Below are 24,552 nucleotides of genomic sequence, written 5' to 3'. Positions count from 1 at the left end.
ATTTGTCCTGCAAAACCATGGGAGCTATTTCTATAGTCCTCCTTCTGGACTATCTCTGGTGTCTCCATGGTCTCCCAATCCTGTCAGTGGCTCCAAGCGAGCGATTTTAGGGGGTTGCCCGTGATGTCATGCATCTGTGGTTTTGGAGTCTGGGCTGACCTTCCACCATCATATTTGTTGAGTGAATGAAGCAGATATCAGAAGAATGTGAGAGAAGCTTAGTCCAAGCAGTGTAAATCCTCACTTTTTTTTTCTGAAGATCCTCCAGGGTGTCTGTCACTTCCTGTGAGCCTGGCAGTAGTGAGTTCCCACGTGGGTGAGAATTCCCCAGGTCACCCTGGGAGTTGGCTGCAGGGACATTCTGGTTGTTTCTAGATCCCGTGTGCTGGGGTGTAGGTGGGGAGCTTTCCTGTAAGGTGCTTTTGATAGCTAATCAAACACTAAAAAAATTAAAGTGCATACACGCTTTAGAAATAAATAAGTGATACACTGTCAAGTTTGAAATTCTTATTTTTGTGACATGGTCTTTACTGACATTCGATCAATGTCAGTCACCCCTTTGGAAGGGGAGCGATGCCCTGACCTTCTCTCCTGGTCAAGACTCTCATCAGTGGCATCTGTATTTGTGTTATCTGGTGGGGAATGGAGGGTGGATGCTCTCCCCAGGCTTCAGTCCTCAGCAAGTTCTGAAGGAGAAGCATTTCTCTGAATAGGGCATTTTTCTCTTAAGGCTCCAGTTCAATAGTTGCTAAGGTGTACGGGATTCATGACGCCTGCCGTCCTGACTCCTGCAGGACTCAGTCGGGCTCTGACGGTTTCCTTTCTCCTGCAGACCCAGCGAACTCGGCCCCATCCATCCTGGACGGGTTCGACCATCACAAAGCCATGGCCGGCCAGCGGGTGGAGCTGCCTTGCAAAGCCCTTGGACACCCAGAGCCTGACTACCGTTGGCTGAAGGATAACATGCCCCTGGAACTTTCCGGGAGGTTCCAGAAGACAGTGACAGGGCTGCTCATCGAGAACACCCGGCCCTCAGACTCTGGCAGTTATGTGTGTGAGGTGTCCAACCGCTATGGGACGGCTAAGGTGATAGGCCGCCTGTACGTGAAACGTAAGTTGGACGGTAGTGGGCAGTGGGGGTAGAGGCGGGGGGCGATGGTCAGCGGTGCTGTGGGCTGGGCTGCGCAGCGCTCCATCCATCCCTCCCCATCCCAAGGCAGAGGGACAGCCCACGACACTCCTCTCCCAGTCTGAGCTCAGGGTTGCCTGGTGCCCACATCTGGAGATCCTCATTAGGACCCAGGACTGCTACGTTTCCAAGTTAACACTTCCTGTGGGTGCACAGCGGCCCAACTCTGAACACACAGGGGCCGGTCTAAGGGGGTCTTCATGGCTGGTTTGCAGACACTACTTTAAATGTCTCGACGGGGCTGTGATGAGCTGAAATTGGGTTTGCACTCAGCATGCTAGATCATTGTCTCTTCATCTTCCATGGGGTGTGGCTGTATCAAGGATGAGCATCAGGGGGATGCCAAGGGCCAGCTGGGAGTCCTCCTGGGCGGGACACAGCTGGCGCACTCTGCCCTAACCAAACGCTCATGCCCTGACCAAAGCAACATCACTTACCAGCATGACATGCCCAGAACGGGCAGCAGGGCCCTCGCCAGGCAGGATTTCTCTTAGTTGCCAACATCATGCTTCTCTTCTTTTTAAATACATATATTTATAAAAATTGTATGGACAGAGATGAGTAGATGGAACTGCAAGGATTTGACATGGAGTACAGAGGAGTCTTCTTTTCTGGATGTGCCCCACCCCTGCACCTGTTTACAGAACAACCTCTTCAGAATCACCCCAGGGCCCTGCCTGGAACAGCACAAGCTAGAGAATGCATTCTAAGGAAAGCGCTCTGGGAGATGTAGCCCAAGTCCTGCAGTGGTCATCTGAGCAGCCTCGGCTGGCAATGTCTGCACACTACACTCCTGTAGCTGTGGAACTGTGTGCATGATGCCGGGGAACACCAGATGGCCCAGAAAAGGCTTACAATCTTCTCGTGTTGTGCTCAGAGATCTTACATGATTCTGTTTTCTATTGCATTGATTTTATAACCTAAGATTAATCAGTCATTTCAATGAAACCTACTTTCTCTGTCTCTCCCGCTTTTTCTTCTCCCCCTCCCTTAGTCTTCCAAATCTAACTTCGTTCTAGTTGTATTACAAACCTATTATGTTCCTGATCTCAAATCACACTGCCAATGTGGAAGATTACTCGCTAAACTCGAGTGTCTGAACCTTCCCATCTTTCCTGTTCCAATGAAACTCACCATCTCAAAGAGCCATTGTCTTCAGCTCAAACTCTCACAGTATCTCCTTGACCTATTGCTCTCTAGAGGCATTGGTCTGACTTCTCACTCAGCTTGTCTTTACCATGACAGTCCTCCACCATGTCCACAGAACTTCCCAGAGTCTCCTCTGGGGTTCCCTTCCTCTTTCATTCATCCTTCTTTGTGTAGGAGAAAGCTAGTAAGGAAGAGAGACAGGAAGTGTTCTCTTGGTTTCCATACCTTTAGATCCTTTCTGTCTATAAACAAGGCCCAGGTCTGCATACTTGGCCTCAACTTTCTATTTTTCTTAATGTAATACATAGAATATAAATGTTTATTCACTGATATAAATAGAACAGGACCCATCTGTTAAGTAGTCCTATGAAAGTTGAAATACCAACGTTTTAGACTTCTCCTATCGTTAAGTCTATATATTTCCTTTCAATTTGTTTTTTATCCAGACATCTGTGTTTTATAAATATAACACGTGCATAGTTTAGAAGCTTGTAAAGTGAAAAGAGAAAAATCCTCCTTCGGCCTCAGCTTTCTGTCATACGAACAAGAGTGTCCGATTCAGCGTTTGGCGTTGAACACAGCCAATCTCCACCTCTGCCTTCTAGTGGCTCTTCTCAGAAACATCTGTCCCCTCTCAGGCCTCAGAGGTAAACTTTAAATCTTGAGTCCTCCTTGAGCCTTTCTTTCCCATGTCCAAATCTTAGAGGCTAGGTTCCATCATGCTTCTACCGTATTCTTTGCACCTCTGTGCTGCCCAAGAGGGACTCTGGGATGTAACCTCAGCCAACAGTCACTGTGTCTTCCTGACCAGTCCTCCCCACTCCAGTGTGTCTAACCAGTCTCCTAAAAGCCATTTGGCTGTGCCATTCACTTACTTGACAGTCTCCAATATTTGTGTTAGCCCTAACTTTATTTTTAAATCTTACAGCCTTGTCCCAGACAAATCCTCCTATTATTTTGCTTCCCCAATACATTGCATTTGGATTGAGTCAGCCTTCTTCAGACCTGCCTGTTGTTCTTCATGCTTCGGCTCACCTGGGTCCTACTCCATGAGAATCTCTCCCCATTGCTGACATCTGAAAGTTTCCTGCTCATCCTGTAGGCCTCCTCTATTTCCCAAAGGTCTCCGCTAGTCCCTGCACCATGGTCATCTTCCTGATTATTTGGGCACTTGTGTCAATCCATGTGTCAATGCCTTGACAGTCCAAGAGACCAGCTCTCCTGGATCCAAAACTTTTCCTGGTGTGTTGAGATATTAAATAAAAAACACCATAGTGAAAACTTTTGTTTCATTCTTTTCCTTTCTTCTTGTTCTTTTTATTTGTCAGTGGTGAGGCTTGAACTCAGGCTCTGGATGCTGTTCCTGAGCTTTTGTGCTCAAGGCTAGCACTATACCACCTTGAGACACAATGCCACTTCCAGTTTTCTGGTAGTTCATTGGAAGTAAGAGTCTCATCGACTTTCCTGCCTGGGCTGGCTTTGAACCATGATCCTCAGACCTCAGCTTCCTGAGAGGCTAAGAGCACTGGCGTGAGCCACTGGTACCAGTCTTTCCTTCCTTCCTTCTATTCCTTTAATTTTCTTTCTCCCTTTTGTCCTTCTTTTTCTTCTTTTTTTTGCCACATGCCTTTCCAGTGGATTGCTCAGTTACATAATATCTTGAATAACCATTTCTTCTAGAAAATAGAAAACAGAATTCTCCAATCATAGAAAAACTACGTAAATAACATATAAAATGTTTGGTAATTGTATTTAGCACGTGCTAGTTGTACTACAAATATTCATCATGGTTTATCTGTCAGATTAACTCTCTCCCTGGTACCTACTCAGTAAATACTTTCTATAAATTTACTGAGTTGAAAACATAGAAATTCAGGGATGGTAGGCCTATCTCTGCTCAAATCAGCTTTCATTCTCTCAAAGAAAGAATCTGTTTTATGGCCACACCCCATGTGTCTTTGGCTTTGTGTAAGTAACATATAAGGAAATGAGTGAGGGTGTGTGTGTGTGTGTGTGTGTGTGTTTATACATGTGTGTTTATATAGTAGAGGGAGGGACAGAGGTAGAGATAATAGAGACAGACACAAGAGAGAAGGCAGAGCTGCAGAGGAGAGAGACAGATAAAAGAAAGAGGAAAAGGAGAGAGAGAAGAGTAGACGAGGCAAGCCACCAAGGCTACCTTGGGAAGGCAAGCAGGATCTAGAAGTTCTAATACTTTGCTTTGCTTGTAGTCAGTGGTGCCAGACCACCTTTCTCACCTGCATTCCAAATAAAGTATCACTCTGTTTATTCCATTGAAGGTGTTTTTGTGAGCAAAATAGTGACCCCCAAATAAGACTGACGTAAGAAATGTGTGCAGCCACGGCTGGCCGAGGCCCGGCAGGCCGAGGGATCCTTAGTGACCGGTTTCCTCCCCTCTTCTCTCCCACCTGACTCTCCAGAGCCGCTGAAGGCCACCATCAGCCCCAGGAAGGTGAAGAGCAGCGTGGGGAGCCAAGTGGCTTTGTCCTGCAGCGTCACAGGAACCGAGGGCCAGGAACTGTCCTGGTACCGCAACGGCGAGATCCTCCACCCCGGGAAAAACGTGAGGATCACGGGCATCAACCACGAGAACCTTATCATGGATCACATGGTAAAGAGCGACGGGGGCGCCTACCAGTGCTTCGTGCGCCAGGATAAGCTGTCCGCCCAGGACTACGTGCAGGTGGTCCTCGAAGGTCAGTGGATCCTCTGGGAGCACGTGCCTGGAGCTGAGCCCCGTCCCACACACCCAGGGGTGGAGAGCAAGGGCCGGCAGGGCTGATGACCCTGACCTGTCCATCTCTCTAGATAATAACCCTACGCTTGTTTTCCAGCTAAATCAGCCAAACAAGATCAATGATCTGTTGAGAAGGACAGAATCTTTTTCTGAGCAACACGTGTAGGCATCCATGTGGCCCAACTCAGAAACTCAAGAGCTGAGGGTGGTGTGGCTGACTCGTGTCCTCCAACCCCAGGCCTCTCAGCGATGGCTTCCTTCAGGGGCTTTGCTGGGCACAGCAGAGTGTTGGCTAGCATCGTCTCTGATCTTTGCCCACCAGACACCAAGAGCACCCCCTCCAGGTCATGCCTGCCAAAAATCCAAAATGTCCCCAACGCCATGTCCCCTAAGCTACCCGGCAGAGGAAGGTCCAGCCCACAGCCGATATACCAAGGGAGAGACAAGTGTAGACCAAAATTTTAATATAGTGCTTATGCTGTGGGCTCTGAGTCGAGTAGTCACTCAGTCAATCACTGGACTATACGCAGAGTTGTTTGTAGAAATGAGCTTTTAGCATATTTTACTCTGCTTTTTTTTTTAACTGGCTACTGAGTATCTAAATCTTACATATGTAAATCTTCAGGCTTAGGAATCAGCCAGGGAAAGAACTATGACAGGTAATATTTAAGTAAGATATATACTTATCACCGAATAATCAAACTAGCTCTTGGTGGATGTGTGTGTGTGTGTTGTTGAAAATTGTATCATTTGTTACCATCTTTAGTTCATCTGCTATCAACTGACTGAAAGAAAGAAGCTCAGTGGTGGAGTGTCTGCCTAGCAAGTACAAGGTCCTAAGTTCAAATCCCAGCACCACCAAAGGGAAAAAAGAACTGATTTTAGATAACACCAGGGGAAGAATAAATAAAACTCACTGATACCTGGCAGTAAGTTTAGGTGCCTCAATGCAGAGAGAAGGTTTCTGTTAGTGCATTTTCAACCTTCGCTGATCTGTGAGCAGCAGCTGCTGATCCGTGAGATTCCTGTTTTGACTCAAGTGTTTTATGGCAGGCAGCAAGGATTTTAAGTAGGGGCCAAATCGGCTGAGGGCACTGTCTTCTGGAACACACCTGACACCACGTTGCACATGGTAATTAAGCACAGAAAGTAATCAGTTTGCACAGAGCCAGTTCACTAATCAGGATGCACCCTCAGCCTCACAGCCACTATTTTTAGATTCCTTGTAGAAAAAAAAAGAGATTACCTGTCTAGGCCTCGTTACCCGGGTAACCATCTCCAGTGACTAAGACAGCCTAAAGAGCACATTGATCACCCCTAATGATGCTGAAAGGGTTCAGGTTATCAAAGACTGACAAAAAGACAGATTTCAAAGACACTGGGGTCTCACTGGGAAAATAACGTCTGCTTTCATCTCCAAAGAGCCCGTCACCTGAACAGGGAGACAGGGCAGGGCACCCAGCACGCACGCAGTTATTGTCACAGGGAGACAGGGCGGGGCACCCAGCACACACTCGCAGAGTTAGTGTCACGTGACATTTCCCATTCAGCACAAGAAGCTGCATTTTATTTTTCTCTCTTTTGAGAAATGATAGTTGCTAATGCTCCGAGAGAGAGCAGAAATGGAACCGCAAATGGGTAGCTAGTCCAGGCTGCAAAATTGTGTCTAATGAGCATTCTCTAAGGAAACCTTGTACTCCCCACTGAAAAAGATGTGGATTGTTAATAAAGTTGCAGAACTCACCAGACCACAGACTCCATGAAACTACGGGTGTAGTGGAACATCTGCACGCATTTCCTAGAGGGTACATGCTCTAGAAACGACTCATGATAGATTCTGGACCAACCAGAATGAGAGGGAAATGGAAGGGTCACAGAGAACAAAGCAAGTGCGAATCCATGTCCTTTTAGCACTGAAAATGACGGGCTCTGGGAAGAGGGGAGGGGCGCGGAGGCAATGCAGAAATCCACAAAGCCGGTGGGCAGGATCGGTCCCTTAGAAGGCTCAAGGACGGGGTGGCAGGTGCCCGGAGGGCTGTCCCTCTGGGGACCCTGCTCGGCCCCATGATGCAGTCCAGAAGTGAGAAGGAGGCGGAGAGTTGACTCCCCCAACGCTCAGGTGACAGAGGACAGGGCTGTGGGGCAGAAGTCCCAGGAATGCAACCACTGAGGGTCTCCCCCAGATCTACACATAAGCTCCCTTGGAATCCTGGTTGGCATCCGAACGGCCAACGTGGGAGGCAATCCAAATCTACAAGACAAAATAAAACAACTAGACACACTAAACACAAAGCCAAGTAGAATACTGTGGCCAATTGACAGAAAAACCATGCAACTCACTGAAACAGACTTTGGAGAAGACCCCAATGTTAGAACAAAAGCAGAGAAGGACTTCACTGCTGCGATTTAGAACATGTTCGGGGATTGAAAAGAAAGGCTGGATCTGAGGAATCCACATACAAGAAATGCCAGAGAAATTGGGAGGATAAAATTAAACAATTCGCTATATTTGCCTTCATAAAGCTTTGGGGGGACCTCCACAGCTTTCCCACCTCTGGCCCCACAACCAGGCCTCTGACCGAGGAGAGGGTTTCCTTGTTGTAGAATGAGCTATTCGCATTGATCTTTCTCTGACAAATGACAGCAGTCCTCAATTTTGTTTCCTCTAAAGGTTGCCCGTATTTGCCAAGTTTTCTACAATAAAAGCTTTTAAAAAAATCAAGTAATCTTTTAAAATTAGACCCTGTAATTGACCATATATTGGTTGTCTTTCTTTCTGTTTGTACTAGTCCTGGATGCTGTCCCTGAGCTTTTATGCTCCATCTACCATAGCTCCACTTCCAGCTTTTTGGTGGGTAATTGGAGATAAGAGTCTTGCAGACTTTCCTGCTTGGGCTGGCTTTGAACTGAGATCCTCAGACCTGAGCCTCCTGAGTAGCTATGATTATAGGCATAAGCTATGGGGGTCTGGATTAACATATACTTAAAAAATTAAATTGGTATCCACTAGAAAAGTTAATTACTTGACTTTTTCTCTCATACACTCTCTCTTAAAAGAGTAGAAAGACATAAACAGGAAAGTGACATTGCTGGGGTTTAAGTCCATCCTAGATGACTTTCATGTATGAGGGTCTGAGTTTGCTCACCAGCTTTGAAATCGATTAAAAATTTTAAAAAAATGTGTTTTTTACTACTACCATGTAATAACAGGGATGTAGCCTACCCAGGTAATGGCATATAAAAATCATGTCCTTGTTTAACATATTGGAAACGTCTCCAATATTAAGATTCTATTTAGCTGGGGAAGTTTTGGTTCACGGCTGTTCTCCTAACATATACCACATATAATATCTATTTTACTCTCAAAAGTACCCCAGATTAGATGATAAATTATATGCATACATGGCTTATAATAGTTTTGAAGATGCTTATTATAAAAGAGATTGCGTGGCTATTGAACGGCAATTTGCACTTGCTGTGACACGTTCTAATGACTCTTACTCCTGAGGCAATAATAAAGATGGCATTATCAGTCTCGCTCTCTCTCTCTCTTACTCTCTCTCATTCTTCCCACTCATGTGCTGCTGAGAAATCCCTAGCTAGCAAGAGAAGGTAGAAAGTCACACCTGTGCTTTGTGTGTGGGTGGCAGGCGAGCGGCTGAATGGAAATGTACCCATTTCAGAGACTGGTTGGGGATCGTTGGATGTTTAACGTGAATGTCTGGGTGGGACCGTAGTCCTCGTTAAAACCATCAGGAAATGGAGATGTGATTTAGGACAACTCACAGATTCTGTGACTGTCTCTGGAGCCGATGAGGCTCATGGAAGGGTTGACATGGACCAAGATGCATTCTTAAAGGGATGTGTTGAACTGAAATCCCGTTGTACCAAAAAACTACTTACAGATAATTTTGACAATATATACAGATTGGGAGAAAAGCAAATAGGAAGTAGAGAGACCCTGTGCTGCTGCATAAATTTGGTGTTTACTGGCCACTGCATCGGCCTCCTGAGCGGTCATCACAGGTACTGGGCAGTGGCGTGGCGATGGGTCTGGACCACTCTCTCCATCTTTTGTTGTCCTGCAGATGGAACTCCCAAGATCATCTCTGCCTTCAGCGAGAAGGTGGTGAGCCCCGCCGAGCCCGTGTCCCTGATGTGCAACGTGAAGGGGACGCCCCTGCCCACCATCACGTGGACCCTGGACGATGACCCCATCCTCAAGGGCGGCGGCCACCGGATCAGCCAGATGATCACGTCCGAAGGGAACGTGGTCAGCTACCTGAACATCTCCAGCTCTCAGGTCCGGGATGGGGGCATGTACCGCTGTACGGCCAACAACTCAGCCGGAGTCGTCCTGTACCAGGCTCGAATAAACGTAAGAGGTGCTTGTCAAATCAGCTCCTCGAACAAACACACATACGCCATTGTAGTGGAGAAAGGGTTGTGCATGCGTGTAGAATGTCCCCCGGGTGGGCCGTCCCTTCCCATTTCCCGCCCTTCCTGTCCTCACTCAGGAATGGCACCGACCGGGTCAGTGTTGGACATTGCCGCTTCCTTAGTCAGCTTCAGCTCTATCTTTCCTCTTAGATGTGTCTCCAGGATCTTTCCTTCCCTGGTTTATGCTCTGCATGTCTTTTCCTTTCTTCTCCTCTCCTGTTTCAGTCCACCATGGTAAGCCTCCGTAAGCATCATGGTATGTAACGTACATTTGTAGCGTGGCCTGATACAGCCTCCACCTCCATGCTGTGCTCTGTAGAGAGAACCTAGCCATCCATTGTCTGCTTCCAGCGTGGGTCAGACGGCACAATGGGGAAGTGTAGACCAGCCACTGGAGACCGGTCCTGTCACCTCCTGGGCTGTCCCTTAAGACAGGTTAATAGACGTAAGCTGATAACAAAAATATTTAACATTCGTTGGTTAACCATAAAAGGCAGACATTTCTTCTCCATAGAAAATACCAAATGCTGGGGGGAAATTTTTGTTTTTTACTCCAATGAAAAATAATATTTTTACCTCAAGGAAAGATCTATCCATTTCTTCACCTGAGACGTCTGTGTCCTGGAATTATTTTCAAGAGTTTCTTTGTGTCTTTCCAGGGCCTGCAAGCATTCGACCCATGAAAAACATCACAGCAATAGCAGGACGGGACACATACATTCACTGTCGTGTGATTGGCTATCCCTATTACTCCATCAAATGGTACAAGAACTCGAATCTGCTTCCTTTTAACCACCGCCAGGTGGCATTTGAGAACAATGGGACTCTAAAGCTCTCTGATGTCCAAAAAGAGGTTGACGAGGGCGAGTACACGTGTAACGTGTTGGTGCAGCCACAGCTCTCCACCAGCCAGAGCGTCCACGTGACGGTGAAAGGTAACCATGACCCCTGACCCCCCCCAGCCCCCACAATCCAGCCTGGAGCCTGGTTTTATCTCCAGTGGTCTGGAGATGTCTAGGATCTGGGTGGAGGAAGGCAGCAGTGAAGGCCGTGGAAGGATGTGGTTGTGGAGTTTGCCCTGCCACCACATGCATACAGGACTGGTTTTCTCCCAATGTGGCTGTGGCTGGCTAATTTCCCAGAGGCAAATGTGTTGCTAACATAATCATGGCACAAGAAAGAGAAGGAGGGAGAAAGGAAGGAAGGAAGGAAGGAAGGAAGGAAGGAAGGAAGGAAGGAAGGAAGGAAGGAAGGAAGGAAGGAAGGAAGGAAGGAAGGAACACATCATTGGCTTGGTTGTCTTGTTCTTTATCAGCTCATTTTCAAACACATGCATTTCTTTTCCTAAAGATTCCTAAAAGCAAATTCTTTTTTCCTGCTGGTCCTAGGGCTTGAACTCGGGGTCTGGGCACTGTCCTTGAGTTGTTTTTTTTGTTTGTTTGTTTTTTTTGTCAAGGCTAGTACTCTAGCACTTGAGCCACAGCTCTACTTCTGGATTTTTTGGAAAGTTATTCGAGATCAGAGTCTCACAGGCCTTCCTGCCCTGGCTGGCTTCAAACAGCAGTCCTCACCTCTCAGTCTCCCGAGGAGCAAGGATGACAGTGGGGAGCCACTGGCACACAGCCAAAAGCGTGTTCTTTTAAAAGCAAATTCTGTTTAAAACCTACCTGGGAGAGGTTTGCTGTAGTGGACAGAAACCTCAAACCATGATCTCCTCTTGAGTGGAGCGAGGAGGAGGGCAGCACTGCAGATAGGGATCGGTGATTCAAGTCCAGGCCGACAAAGCCCATCCATCTGCACATCCTGGTGTTGGCCTCCACCTGTCAACGTGCTCTCTGGGTCTCCAGTTCCATCCCTGCGTCCTTACCAGCAGAAGCTGGTAGAGCATACCACTCTGGTGTCCGATGCCTGAGGAACCATCTTTCCTATTCTCTAGTCAGTTTCCTCAGAAGATCAAAGGACCTTTTCAGTTGTACAGACGTCTTTAGGAAGTCCACCATGCAAAGCCATCCTCCCCATCGGCGCCTGTCCCCCACCACGCCCAGCTCCCGGTCAGCTCCCCAAGTGACACCTCCTCCGATCCTCCTCAGGACCCTGTGGTGACATTTCTATGATTGTCCCCGTCCTTCCTTCCCACAAACCCTTAGTTTTACTATTGTGTGAGTGTGACACTGAGTTTTGAATTTGGCTCCCCATGCTTACCTTGGCCCCCTGAACTTTTTTGGTGCCGCAAGACTTTGCTTTTAGGCTGGCCTCAGCTCTCCATGTGGATGGAGGGGCCACAGACACCACACCCCATGGAGTCCTGGTAACTCCTTGCCTAAGCTGGACTTGGACTGTGATCTTCCCATATTATCTCCTGAGAGGCTGGGATTACAATACCAGCCCCAGCTTTAGTTTTTAAGGGAATGTCTACAAATATACGTATACCTATAAAAATAATATATATTATAGATAGATAGATAGATAGATAGATAGACACCATGTTAGATGCTATTTGTTATAAGCATATGTATGAGATGCAAATTCATTTAAAAAGTTTTGAACCTTAAATTGCCATATGACTTGTTTGTTTTCTCATTATAAATTCTTTTTGTTTGTTTGTTTGTTTTGAGTCCAGTCGTGGGGCCTGAACTCTGGGCCTGGGCGCTGTCCCTCAGCTCTTCAGCTCAAGGCTAGCACTCTACCACTTGAGCCACAGCGCCACTTCTGGCTTTTTTCTTTTTGCTTATGTGGTGCTGAGGAATCGAACCCAGGGCCTCATGCATGCAAGGCAAGCACTCTACCACTGAGCCACCTTCCCAGCCCCTCATTATAAATTCTTGATAACCCAAATGGCTAATAGATACCTGAAAGTTCTTCCTGTGGTTGTGCCATTTATAGTACCTGAGCTCCATGCTGGTGCCTGGCTCTGAGCCCTGGAGAGGTACAGTAACAAAGACCTTCCCGGGCAAACCTTCCACTCAGGAGAGACCCACTGTAAGCAAATGGAGCAGGTGATAAGCCAGGAAGCACGTGGTGACATGGACTGAGCAGATCTCTGTGGAATATACAGCAGCCAGGGCCACAAACTCAGACATCCCTGGCCATTTCCACTGTGAACCAGCTAGGAGACAAATGAAATCCTCAAGGAACCCACCCCTTCCAACCCCCCCTACCCCCGCCCAGCCAGTAAGAGAATATCAGTGGGTTCGCCAAGAAGCAGAGAATGTAGAATTTGCTCAAAGTGTAGGTGTTCATCTGGTGTTTGTCTACGTTAACTTTCTGTGCACATGTCTATGTGGAGAGCAGAGTACATACCTTTTTGTTAATCATTACTTTAAATCTTTTTCCCCCCTCCTGAAATACTGAAGTATTTTATAAACTAGAATACAACAGAATCCTGGCTGTCAACACTGAAGGACATCCCACTTTCCTTTGATTTGATTTCATCTCTTCTAGCTAGACAAGTGGCACTTCAGATATTGAAAGAGGAAATCTCAGTCCGGGCAGGGAGCAGCTTTAGCCTTGGCCAGGGAAGGGTTACTTAATGCCAAACAGTAGCTTCTGGATCCTTCCAATTGCTTTTATTTTTGGCTCTGCCCCCATACACAACACCCTGGCAAAGGCCTCTGCAGACCTTCGGTTTAAAGCACCACTTAGATTTCTTGTTTACCAGGACGTTTCGCTTTCAACCTACAGTAGCAATTATGCACCAGGGATGATTTTTAGCTCGAACTCAGCTGTTGGAACAATCCTCGCCAAACTGACTTCTGGACATCTCCATTTGCATCTCCACATGTTTTGAAATGAAATATATAAATTAGGTCATACTCCAAGGGCCGAGCCTATCGTCCATCAACACTTCTTAAGATTAATCATCTTTAGTATTTTCTATTCTGTCAGGGGAAGGAAGCTAATGAGTCAACTGAATTGTTGACAAGGAAGGGAATTCCGGGCTCCCTGGGCCCAGGGTTTATTAGTATAAACACAGCACTGTTGCTCTACTGTTCACACAGGGTAAATATTTTACTGAGATAATTTTAGAGGACCAAGTATGAGCCTTCCAATGTTCTTTTCCTTTGGCAATGAAAAGAACTGGCCCACTTAGTTCTAGCCATAGTACTGCCCCGTGTTCAACTGCATCATTTTTTATCTTGGTTCTTGGAGGTATTCTATGACACTAACTATAGTGTTGTGTGTGTATGTGTGTGTTTGTGTGCATGTGCATGCGTGTGGGCATGTGCGTGCATGCACATGTGCACGTGTATGCCTGTACTCTGTGCTTGTGTGTAGATGATGTATGAAAATGTTTCGATTTTGCATTCATGAATTTTTGCTCATTTTGCAGCCTATGCTTAGACATTCTGGGGGGAAAAGGCTCAAAGATTGATCTACACAGCACGTTAATTATTGATAAAGGCTAAAGCTCAGGCAGTTCTGAAATATATTTAACCATTCAGCATTGCGTTTTTGCTACTTTCAAATCGAGGGGCAGAAATGAAAGCCACCATCCTTGATTTCACTTCATTTCAATTTAACAAGCAGTTTTATATTTAACACATTTCAAAGCATTTTCCTGCTGAGATGGGGTGCCACACTGAACTCGAACGGTGCCTAATTGAGTGTTCTAATTGCTAGAGACCGACACTGCCAAGAAAGTTAATTGGCTGCGAGATAAAAATGTCACCTTCTATTTATATTTATACAAAACTTTAGAGTTTACACAACACTTCCATATGTGTCGCCTTAATTAATGCTCATGGTGACTCTGTGATGCAGATAAGACCAGTCAGAGGAAAGGGTAAAGGGAAGAGAAGACTTGCACCAAGTTGGCTAGCAATATATTCCCGGTTTAAGTCCACACCTTTTGATTCCAATGCATCCCTGTGGTGACTTCTAGAAGAGTCTTCTGGGCCGGGTTGGAGTGAGAAGTACAGACAAAGAAGAAGAAAGGTATTTAAAAGTCAAGGAAGAGGACTCCTCAGTCGCACACAGCATCCTGGGGGCCTGATCTAAGAGCGAGAGGGAGACGGGAGAGAAGAAGAGAGGGAAGGGCAGCTAGGGAGAAGAAAAGGAAGGATGTGTTTAGGAGAGAATGAGAGAGATGATTCCAGAAATCCTAGAGATGTCTCCGGTTGCCGGAGTACTGAAAGCTGGGGTCAGGAAGACAGGAAGCGTGTGGTGAGTGTTGGTGAACCACCGCTTGAATTCAGACCACGGGATTTTCAACTGCAGATTTGGGGGACGTGGCTAAGATTAGCCGAGAAAGATGGTTACAACAACTGGTATACATGTGTCTAGGAAGCAGGAGGCATAACAATTCCTGTGTATGGGCTTTGAGAATCATGTTTTGCCAATAATGGGGTAGGGAAGCCATGATGCTGAAAATGAAGACTCGTGGTGGGCATGTGATTCTGCTTCTTGATTTGTTGCTGCTGTGGAGTTTGAACAAGGTGTGCCAGAGCCAACAGTGTCTTTACTGGTGACTTGGCAGGTGGGAAAATACCTTATTTTATATATCCTTTCTGTCAGTAAGTGTAGTAGCCTCCTACTACATGCAAAAAATGGTACTGCAGTTAGTATAATTGTTACACAGCCCCTTCTTATTGAAGACTACTGTCTTGTTCACTCTTTAATATGAAGCAGCAATTAGAGGTTGCCACTAGGATTCTGGACTCTGTGGTACTGTTTCTTTATATCCCGTACCCTGCGGAAAACATTGCTCTGCAGAGCTTGACATAGACTTTCTAGTACTGCTGTTTGTCATAAGCTGACTCAACCATTGCCGTAAAATGCTGAGTGCTGCAGCTGGGGAAGGAAGGTTCCATTAAAAGTAGGTCTGAGCCAGGAGTGCTGGTTCAAGGCCAGCCTGGGAGACAGAGCAGGCCCCTCTTTCCAACGCAAGCAGTGCACAGATAGGCTCCTCATGCCTCTTCCTCCAGGAGAGCCTCTGCTTTGGGATACAGCCTTGTGATGACCTCATGTTTCCAAGACTCCCGACAGCGGGCTCCTGCAGCCCCGGGGCAGGGCTTCTTGGCCTACACCCCCGAGCAGGCTGTGCCTGCTTCTGCGTGGCAGTTGCTCATTTTCCAGTCCGCTGTGAGGCACTCCACCTTCCAAGGCATGCCTTCCTCTCTGGGTGCCAGCTACTTTCTCCTCTCTTCTATTCTCTCTCTCCACTTACTGGAAACATTCACAATGTTATTCCAGAAAGCCAAGCGCTTCAAGGTGATCTTTGTCTTTTAGGTCCTTTATTCAAGTCGAGCAATCTTTCACATAGGTAAAGCCTGTTTGCTGGAGTTGCTCCTTGTGTAGCCATTAATAAATCATTTGGGAAAAAAATAGTTTCTATTGATTTTTCAACAGCTCCTTCAGGGATACACTGTATCTATTATGAATAATACAGGAGAAAAAATAGTTTGGGGGCACAATAAAAGTATCACTTTAAATGTGCAATTAGTTTGGGGTTCATGTATTATTTTAAATAGGATTTAAATTTTCTGGGTTTTGTTTAATACCCTATCATCACGAAAGAAGGCCCATGAATTGGGAACTTTATTCTCTTCCTTTCTGAACTTTCCAAGAAAGGGCTCTTGTTAAGTGTGCATGAATGACTGCATTTATTACCCATCCAGGGAGCTGTTCTTGGGGGCAGGAGTAGCAAAGGGTTCCCTCCCATGGTTAATGTGTCAGAACTGAGCTTTGAATGTATCATATATAGACATCTCCCATCAGACAAGTCTGTTCTAGTGTCAGAATCAAGTGACTCCTAATTCTTCTTGTATTCTAGGAAATAAAACAGACACCTCTCTTCAAGGGATTGCATCATTAAATGCTTTATAAAAATTATCTGCAATTGCTTTCCCCCATCAATGGCGATAAAACATTCTATGCACAGGGTTTGTTATAATGTCAAAGAAGGCACTTCTTTTATTTAGTTCACACTAAATTCCAGGAGGAGTAATGTTCCTTAGCATTTGCTAGGCTTGCTAAACATGGGAAATTTAAAGGAAAGAATTAAGTAGAGGAGAGAAAGGAGGAAAGAAAACCAATAAAATTTCTTACATGTTCCCTGCCTAAAGTATAATGAATATCTGCAAATTTATCCCTACACAGGTGTACCTAAGGACAAGTCCTTCTGATAGTGCTGATAATCATCATTCAGTAACGATATTTTAAATCAAAGAAACAACTCTCAATGATTCCAAATTGTGTAGTAGATTCTTTTACCTGGGCTAGTACAAGAGTCCAGTAATTGAATGTATGAGCACAGTAGAATTATGTAGTTTATGCAACTATATGGCATAGTAGGTATGCAATTTTTAGTTACAAGCATAAAGGTATCCATCCATAATTGAAACATACATAGTATGATATACTAGCATGTGTAGATAGATAAGATATATGTTCTTGTACCAACAGGCAAAGTAAATCAGTCAACCTGTGCTTACCTATGTATGAGCAAACACTGTCCATTCTAGATGCATGGCTGTGTTCATGGAGACTCTCTTCCTCTTGATGCTCAGTATGCCATTGACTGCCTTGTCTATTTTCTACATGCTGCCTGCATGGTGTCTCCCTGCACGCTAAGCCCTCTCCCTTTCTCCATAGCCCCTCACCAGGCAGTGTGTCTGTCCCTCCGCGGGGTGAGAGCCACCCTCTCTGGGGCTCATATATCGTTCTTAAAGTCATGGCAGGCTTTGTGATCTAGAACTTTCCAAGATCAGGGACAGCAGGTACATGGAAGCCGTGTTTTCCAGTGCAGAGGAGAAAACATGTCTTTAGATTTAGAATGTGTCCGGTGCCAAATTATTTCTGCGAACTTTGCTCAGCTGTTTTCATTTACAGCTCCTTAGAAGAGGAGCTCTTGTTGCTCGAGCAAGCTTCAGATCATTGTTTAAAACGTGAATTTCTCTAAATCCACTGAAACGCTACTAAACTCAGCCTCAGAAATTCAAATGTGTTGTTTCCAATCTATGTCTAGAGAAAAATACAGGCCTTTCTCCTTTCGCTTCGTTTTGTGTGCTGGGCACCTGTACAGGTGTGCTCTACATGATGCGTGCGGGAAAGCTTAGCGATCAGCCGTGAAAGTCATCTCTTTGGTGCTTCAAGGTCACCCTTCCCTGCCTTCTCACAGGCAGGCAGGGAGGCCACAGAATTCCCTGCTGGCTCTCTCTGGCCTTTTCATTTCTAGGTCAATATTTGAGTGTCATTTAATATCAGTTCAAACTAAGCCTGGAGAGCGGCTTTGACGTGAGAGCCCACGCTGCCTCCCTGTTCCATGAACATGGGGGAAGCTCGGGCTTCTTCCTGAGCCTTCAGGCTTCCACAGCGCCCTCCACACGCCCTCATCACAGCCCGCTCCACCAACCTCAGGCTCGTGACCCTCCTCCGGGGACGGGCACGGCTCCAAAGGCTGGCCGCCCAATTTGTGCTGAGCGCAGGCAGCCCTGGCCTCCTCTGAGCAGAAGTCACCCATCTCTGTGGAGTCAGCTCACATTGCAATTCCGAGTTGGCACGCATGTCCTAACTACATAATCCAAGCCCCATGCTGGCAGTTTCCGAGGCTTACCCTGGCATAGCAGGAGAGTTGGCTCAGAGGAGTCGGTGGTCGGAAATGCTGGGCCTGTAGGCTGCTCAGGCTGCGATGGGGCGCCTGCCTCCCGCTCCTGTGTGTTGTCCCGTTGCAGCCCGCGGGTGTCAGCCACCCTGAATGACTCCAGGCTGCCTTTCACGCAGTGTCAATCTGTGTTCATCACCACCTCTGTGGTATTCAGAAATTATTATAATAAAGATTTGCAATGCATTATTTATTCCACTGGTTATGTGGAATTTTTTTTAAACTAGATTAAATTGGGTCTGCATCCATCCCCCCGAGTCACTCCACTTAACGGAATGGTCATGTAACGTCAACCACGGAAGGAGGCATGGGTCCCAGGTGGAGTTTAAACACAGGTTCCTAAAAGGGTGGAGGAAACGACGGACTGTGCCATCTGTATGAAGTACAGAGCGATATCTTACAGGATCAGCGATATAAAATGTGAGAGGCTGAAGGCGTGTGATGAGGAGAGGGCTGGACGGGGCCCGCCTTCCGCTGAGCAGAGCGGGAAGCGGTGCGCTGGACAAGAGCCACGCATCACCGCTTGCCAGCCTCCTTGGGTTGTGCCACAGGTCACATGGAGGTGGACAGTGCCAGCCCTGACCAGGAGGAGTGTGACATGAGAACTAAGATGCAGTCTTGGGACCGGCATTACTACATGGACCAGGAACAGACAAGGGGGCGAGTCTTGGGGTTTGCGTTATTGCCATGACCAGATTTAGGAGAATATCCCATCGAGGAAGAACGGTGTTAGAAGATGCGATTCTTCCAAAAGCAAAGGAGCTGTTAAAACAAGAAAGAACGGAAATAAAGGTGTCATTAGTCAAAAGGGAGAAGAGGGAGTTGGAGAGAAAAGTGGTTGAGAAGACGAACGATTCCACTGCCAGGCCTTAGAAGACACTGACTGACTTTCAGCAAAGCTCTTCCAAACAGTCTGAGACCTAGAGCAGCCATGGAGATTTGCGGACACTGGACCGTCAGAGATTTACCCCTGAAAATGAGATGCCAGGAACAGGAAGTAGCTGAAATCGCACCTGGGTGAGGTACCTTTGTGTGGCTCTGAAGAAAACGCTGCAGGGAACACAAGGAGAAGCTTGCTGTCCTCAGTTAACCCTTTCTGGAAGCACCGCCACAGACGCCCAAGGCCTGTTCCACCTGGATCCTAGGCACTCCCCACCCACACAAGTCAAGGACGGTAGCCCTCCAACACCATGACGTCGGTGGGGGAGTGGTTTGCCTCATGAACTATGGACCATGTGACCATTAAGGCACAGGGAGAAGGAGGAGGGAAGGAGGAGGTGCATGGCAGAGCCCCCTCTGCTGACCCGCTGACCCCCCATGTCGCACGAGGTTCTCGGCTCACAGTCTCCTGAGCTGCATTTTACATGATGATCATCGTACACTTAAGGATACAGAAGCACAGAGTTTCAGATCTCAAATAGTATAATGGCTTAGAAAGGTGAAATTCAAGTCCAGCAAAAATAAAACACCAGGAAGCCGGTACATGATAAGGGTGGGGGGGTCAAGTCAAAAGAGGAATGAAGAAGGGGAAAATGGAGTCAGGAATCAGATGTACATGTTATAAAATGAAGAAGCGGTGAGGAAAAGGCTGGGTAGGGGCGGCGCGGTTGAGAACATTGAAAGGGGTGACATTAATCAAGACATATTGTATTTATAAACTGCTTTGATCAGTGGAACCTCCTTTGTATGAGTAATAACAAACCCTTGGAAAATACTTTTAGTGATATATATATATTGGAAAGTTCCAAAAAAAGAAGAAAGAAACTGAATCAAGATAACACAGTTAATCGTTCAAGATGGCCGAGCATCTAACTCATGATATTTTTCAATGTGTCATGTTCCTTTCATCCAAGTGAAAGAAAAACATACCTTATTGCCCGGTGAAAAAGAATACACAATTAATTGTTGAGGTACAGGCCGCAGGCATCTGTCGGCTTGCTCTGAGGGTTCTTACTAAGGGCTCAGAAAGAAGAAAAGTTCAAAGTGGCATTCAGCGATGATCACTTGCTCTGAGCCACTGAGAAGGGACAAGCCCAGTCATACCTGACATTCAGCTATTTACACCCTGCTGGTGGGAAGGTTATGTCAGAGCCCTGGGCGTGAGGCCTGCTCCTGTGGCATCTCGGGTCTCACTGCCAGCGGGGCTCGGAGAGGCCCCCTCGTTTGCAGGGGGGTCAGGGTGTCTGAAACAGGAGGCCTTCCTGAAAATCGTGGAGTCTTCCTAATTGCTTGGATCAGTTTTTGCCTCTCCTGGTGTATCTCACGAACGCCAGTTAGAAGAGGGTGGACCTCTCACAAAGTTTAAAGTGTTTTACTTCAGCCAAGTTGTGATTCTTGGCCAAAGCGAGAGAGCCAGCAGCAGCAGTGGAGAGAGAAGGGAAGTGGTTGTCAGGTAAGTCAGGTAATTTAATTCCCCTGAAAGTGGAGACGCGGCGGTGAGCAAGAGAAGGGCTGACAAATCTGAGTGTGAAGGTATGTTCTGGGAGGACACATTTCTCTCTAAGTTCCCCTTTAGCTGTGCAAGTTTTTATGTGAACTATTTTGGATAGATTTCTCTATGCATATTGTAAGGTCTTTTGTTTTGAAGACATTACAATAATTTATAATTCAGTCTTAACTAAGTCCTATGACTGTGGCAGTAATTATAAGAAGGATTAGGTGCAGTGTTCTCTGTGATAAAGTGAGCATTGGATCAACTCTGCTCTCTAACTGCCCACCCTATTCTTTTGCCCTCTGGCTTTCCAGTTTGTCTGAACTCAAGTGTCTGCTTTAGACCAAGAAATGAGAGTGTCGTATGACTTAAAATAAGATGTTCCAAGCAAGAGAATACTCTCGGAAGGACACCTACGCATTACCATGTTGACATTTGTTTTCAATGCAGCGCCTGCTCGCCTCTTGCTTTTTGGCAGTATTTTATAGTTGCTTCTCTGACACTTGTGTAACTATAATTATATTCCTGATAATGACACACGTCAGCGAGATGCAGATATCTTGGAGTTGTAGAAAGCATTGGATTCTTACTGTTTGTAATGCTGATTCCTCTGACTATTTCTTGCCTCTCTTCTTGGAGAAAAAAACAAACAAACAAACCTTCCTTCTCTTGTTGGTCCTCTGTCTTTTATTCTTACTGTATTGCTGTGGACAGAGAGTTTTGACTTGGCGTGAGACTCCACAGTCGTTGTGATACTGACTGTGATGATTGGTGGTGTCAGTGACTTTCATTTGTTTTTTTCTGATTTCCTTCGTAAGCAGTGAGGCCACCTGTAAGCTAGTCCTTCTTTGCAATGCAGAGTTCTAGCGCCCACCTTCCTTTGCAAGTGTGTGGTATTAATGTAATTAGGTCCCAGAGCGGCCACGGCGGTGCTCGGCTGCCGCCTGCTGCCTGGCAGCATGTGGACCTACACTGGGCAGAGACTGGTGCATTATGTTCAGTGCTGTGTGCCCGGACACACACCGAGGGGGCGAGCACCAGACACCTAATAAAATCACTCCATTAAGTAAATGAATAATAGGTAAGGCTATAGTTTGCCACTTAGATTTCTCAGCTGGATCTTTTGCAATTTTCCCAGAGTTGATATAGAAATGAATCTATAATTGATACATGAACAAACTCTATAGACATCTGGCTATTTAACAACTTCTTTCTCTAAATGCGCCTAGTGTAATTACTGCTGTATATGAGGTGACTACTTGCTTATCTCAATTTGTACCCTTCGACATTTCCAAGACTCTGTATTTATTTCCTTTCTTGAGAGGACGTGATTACATATTGTGGGATGGTGACACTTAGCTAAAGTCACAAACACATTTTAACCTTCACAAGGAAAATTGTCATTATCATGGTCTATAAAGCTTGTGAACTCTACAAACTTTGACAATGCAGCTCTTTCTTCCAAATGAGGTGATATGCACATTTCTTTCCTTTTGCTTTCTGTAAGCTGTTCCGTCTTTCCCTCCCGTTCCCTCCCTCCCATGGCTGCCCTTGAGATGCTTAGTTCACTTTCATCCATCTCCAGTGCAGCTGATGGCCCTCTGCTGTATTGTTTCACCTGTTTCTCTCTTATTCTATGCCTTTGCTTAAGAATCTCAATTTGTACCTTTAGTCATTTCCAAGAATTTGTATTTAAATTTTTTTCTTAAAAAAATGTATGCAGAAACCCAACAAAGACACTGTACAGACTCTGAACTCAACTAGCTATGAGTCTTCAGTCAGCCAGCTAATTTTAAGTCTAAAGGCAAATAATCCTTTCTTTCTTTCTTTCTTTCTTTCTTTCTTTCTTTCTTTCTTTCTTTCTTTCTTTCTTTCTTTCTTTCCTTTCTTTCTTTCTTTCCTTTCTTTCTTTCTTTCCTTTCTTTCTTTCTTTCCTTTCTTTCTTTCTTTCTTTCTTTCTTTCTTTCTTTCTTTTCTTTCTTTCTTTCTTTCTTTCTTTCTTTCTTTCTCTTCTTCCTTCCTTCTTCCCATCCTTCCTTCCATCCTTTCTTCTTTCCTTTCTTCCTCTTGTGCCAGCCCTGGGGCTTGAAGCCAGGGCCTCAAGCTCTTGCTTGGCTTTTTTTTGCTCAGGGTTAGTGTTCTATCACTTGAGGCACACCTCTACTTCTGTCTTTTTGCTGGTAATTAGAGATAGAAGTCCCAATGATTTTTCTGCCCAGGCTGGCTTTGAACTAAGATCATCAGATCTCAGCCTCCTGATAAGCTAGGATTATAGATGTGAGCCATCGGTGCTCTGTCTCTGACTCAGTTTCCTTAAATGCACTAGGATTATATGTTGCTACCCACTGGCTCGTGAGGGATAACATATCAGTGATCTGGAGGTAAGCCAACTGTGGGGTTCACACTGGGCTCCACGTTGGCCCGTTTACAATGCAAATACCATCTGAAGCTCTCTAGGAAGTCACTGATGGAGATCCCAAAACACAAGAAGGCAGATTGGAATTGTAAGTGGGGTTGGAGATACAACTGTGTACAGTGCAGTTGTGTCTACATCTGGCCAGACTGAAGGTTAGAGCTTCAAGAGCAACATGTGGCAACAGTTTGGACAACTGACCCTGATCAGTTCCTAAGTTAAAATCATACACATTGGGTATAAAAGTTAAGTCACACACACACACACACACACACACACACACACACATGCACATGCAATGTGTCCCTACATGTATATGTGAAATTCACAGTTGCTATTGTGAAGCAACAGAAAAGAACTGTCTCTATACAACAGGATTCTCTGTTTCTTCAGACGGAGGAGAGTGGCTGGTCCTGTGTCGGCGGGGTGGAGAACCAGTCAATATTAGCAAGTCAGGAAAGAGACCTCTTCTTGCACGCATCATTTGCAGACGCTTTGGATGTGTACAAACGCTTGGCGAGCCCTTCTTGGGCAGTATTTGTACTGCAGGGTGCAGCCTGAAGTGTTTCCATTCAACAATGATCGTTGACTTCACAAAAGTGCATTGAGGAGAATCAGATGAATCATATTGCTAACGCTGAGGGCCGGCCTTGCCTACATTTGCAATGATGAGAAGAGCCAAATAACGGGAACACAGCTCTGTCTCGCCCAGAGTCCGTGTCTTTACACGCTGTGCCTGTGGCTTTCAGTCCCCCTCCTTCAGGGTCCCAGAAAGGGTCAAAGAAGAAGAGCAAGTGGAATAAACGCCACTCCCCGTCATTCCTCCTCCATCATTTTCCTCTCCTTTCTCTCTTTCAGTTCCACCTTTTATCCAACCCTTTGAGTTCCCGAGATTCTCCATCGGCCAGCGGGTCTTCATCCCGTGCGTGGTGGTCTCGGGGGACTTACCCATCACCATCACCTGGCAGAAGGATGGCCGGCCGATCCCCGCCAGCCTCGGGGTGACCATCGACAACATCGACTTCACCAGCTCCCTGAGGATCTCCAACCTCTCCCTGATGCACAACGGGAACTACACATGCATAGCGCGGAACGAGGCGGCCGCGGTGGAGCACCAGAGCCAGCTCATCGTGAGAGGTGAGCCAGGGCACGGGGCCACCAGCCACGGACAGAGTCGAATGCAGCAGTGGAAAAGGTGGTGTGGCCTGAACTACTGTGGATATTACTAGAGTTCAGAGAAATGCACTCTTCTCTAATTAGGGGGAAAATGTCACTGTACAGCTCACCTTCGAATCCTTCTAAGTTCCAGGGCTACACTTCACTTATCAACACTCTGCTATTTACAATAGACCAGTAGTTCTCACCTGTAATCTTAGCAGCCCAGGAGGCTGAGATCCAACGTCTGGATGGAGACTCTGTCTCCAAAATAACCAGTAAAGCGCCAGACTGAAGTCGTGGCCCAAGTAGTAGACAGCCAACTATGAACAAGCAATCCGAGCAAGTCTTAAGTTTACACCCCAGTACCAGAAAAGAAAATAAAGTAATGGTGTAAAATAACTAGCACCCAGGA

At 46.2% G+C, this 24,552-nt stretch overlaps 1 protein-coding gene across 1 annotated transcript in view; it reads left to right on the top strand.

The window, feature by feature from the left end:
- The window catches only part of Dscam (DS cell adhesion molecule), a 448,055-nt gene that overhangs the window by 256,431 nt on the left and 167,072 nt on the right, over positions 1–24,552 (top strand). The window contains exons 5-9 of the mRNA XM_070030727.1: positions 833–1,111; positions 4,780–5,055; positions 9,185–9,481; positions 10,196–10,471; positions 23,841–24,119. Of these exons, the coding sequence (XP_069886828.1) occupies positions 833–1,111; positions 4,780–5,055; positions 9,185–9,481; positions 10,196–10,471; positions 23,841–24,119 (1,407 nt within the window). The remainder of the gene's footprint in view (positions 1–832; positions 1,112–4,779; positions 5,056–9,184; positions 9,482–10,195; positions 10,472–23,840; positions 24,120–24,552) is intronic.

Source organism: Dipodomys merriami, unplaced genomic scaffold, assembly GCF_024711535.1.
Source record: "Dipodomys merriami isolate MVZ:Mamm:240054 unplaced genomic scaffold, mDipMer1.0.p SCAF_2, whole genome shotgun sequence".
Lineage (NCBI taxonomy): Eukaryota > Metazoa > Chordata > Mammalia > Rodentia > Heteromyidae > Dipodomys > Dipodomys merriami.
This window is presented reverse-complemented; position numbering and strand designations above follow the sequence as displayed.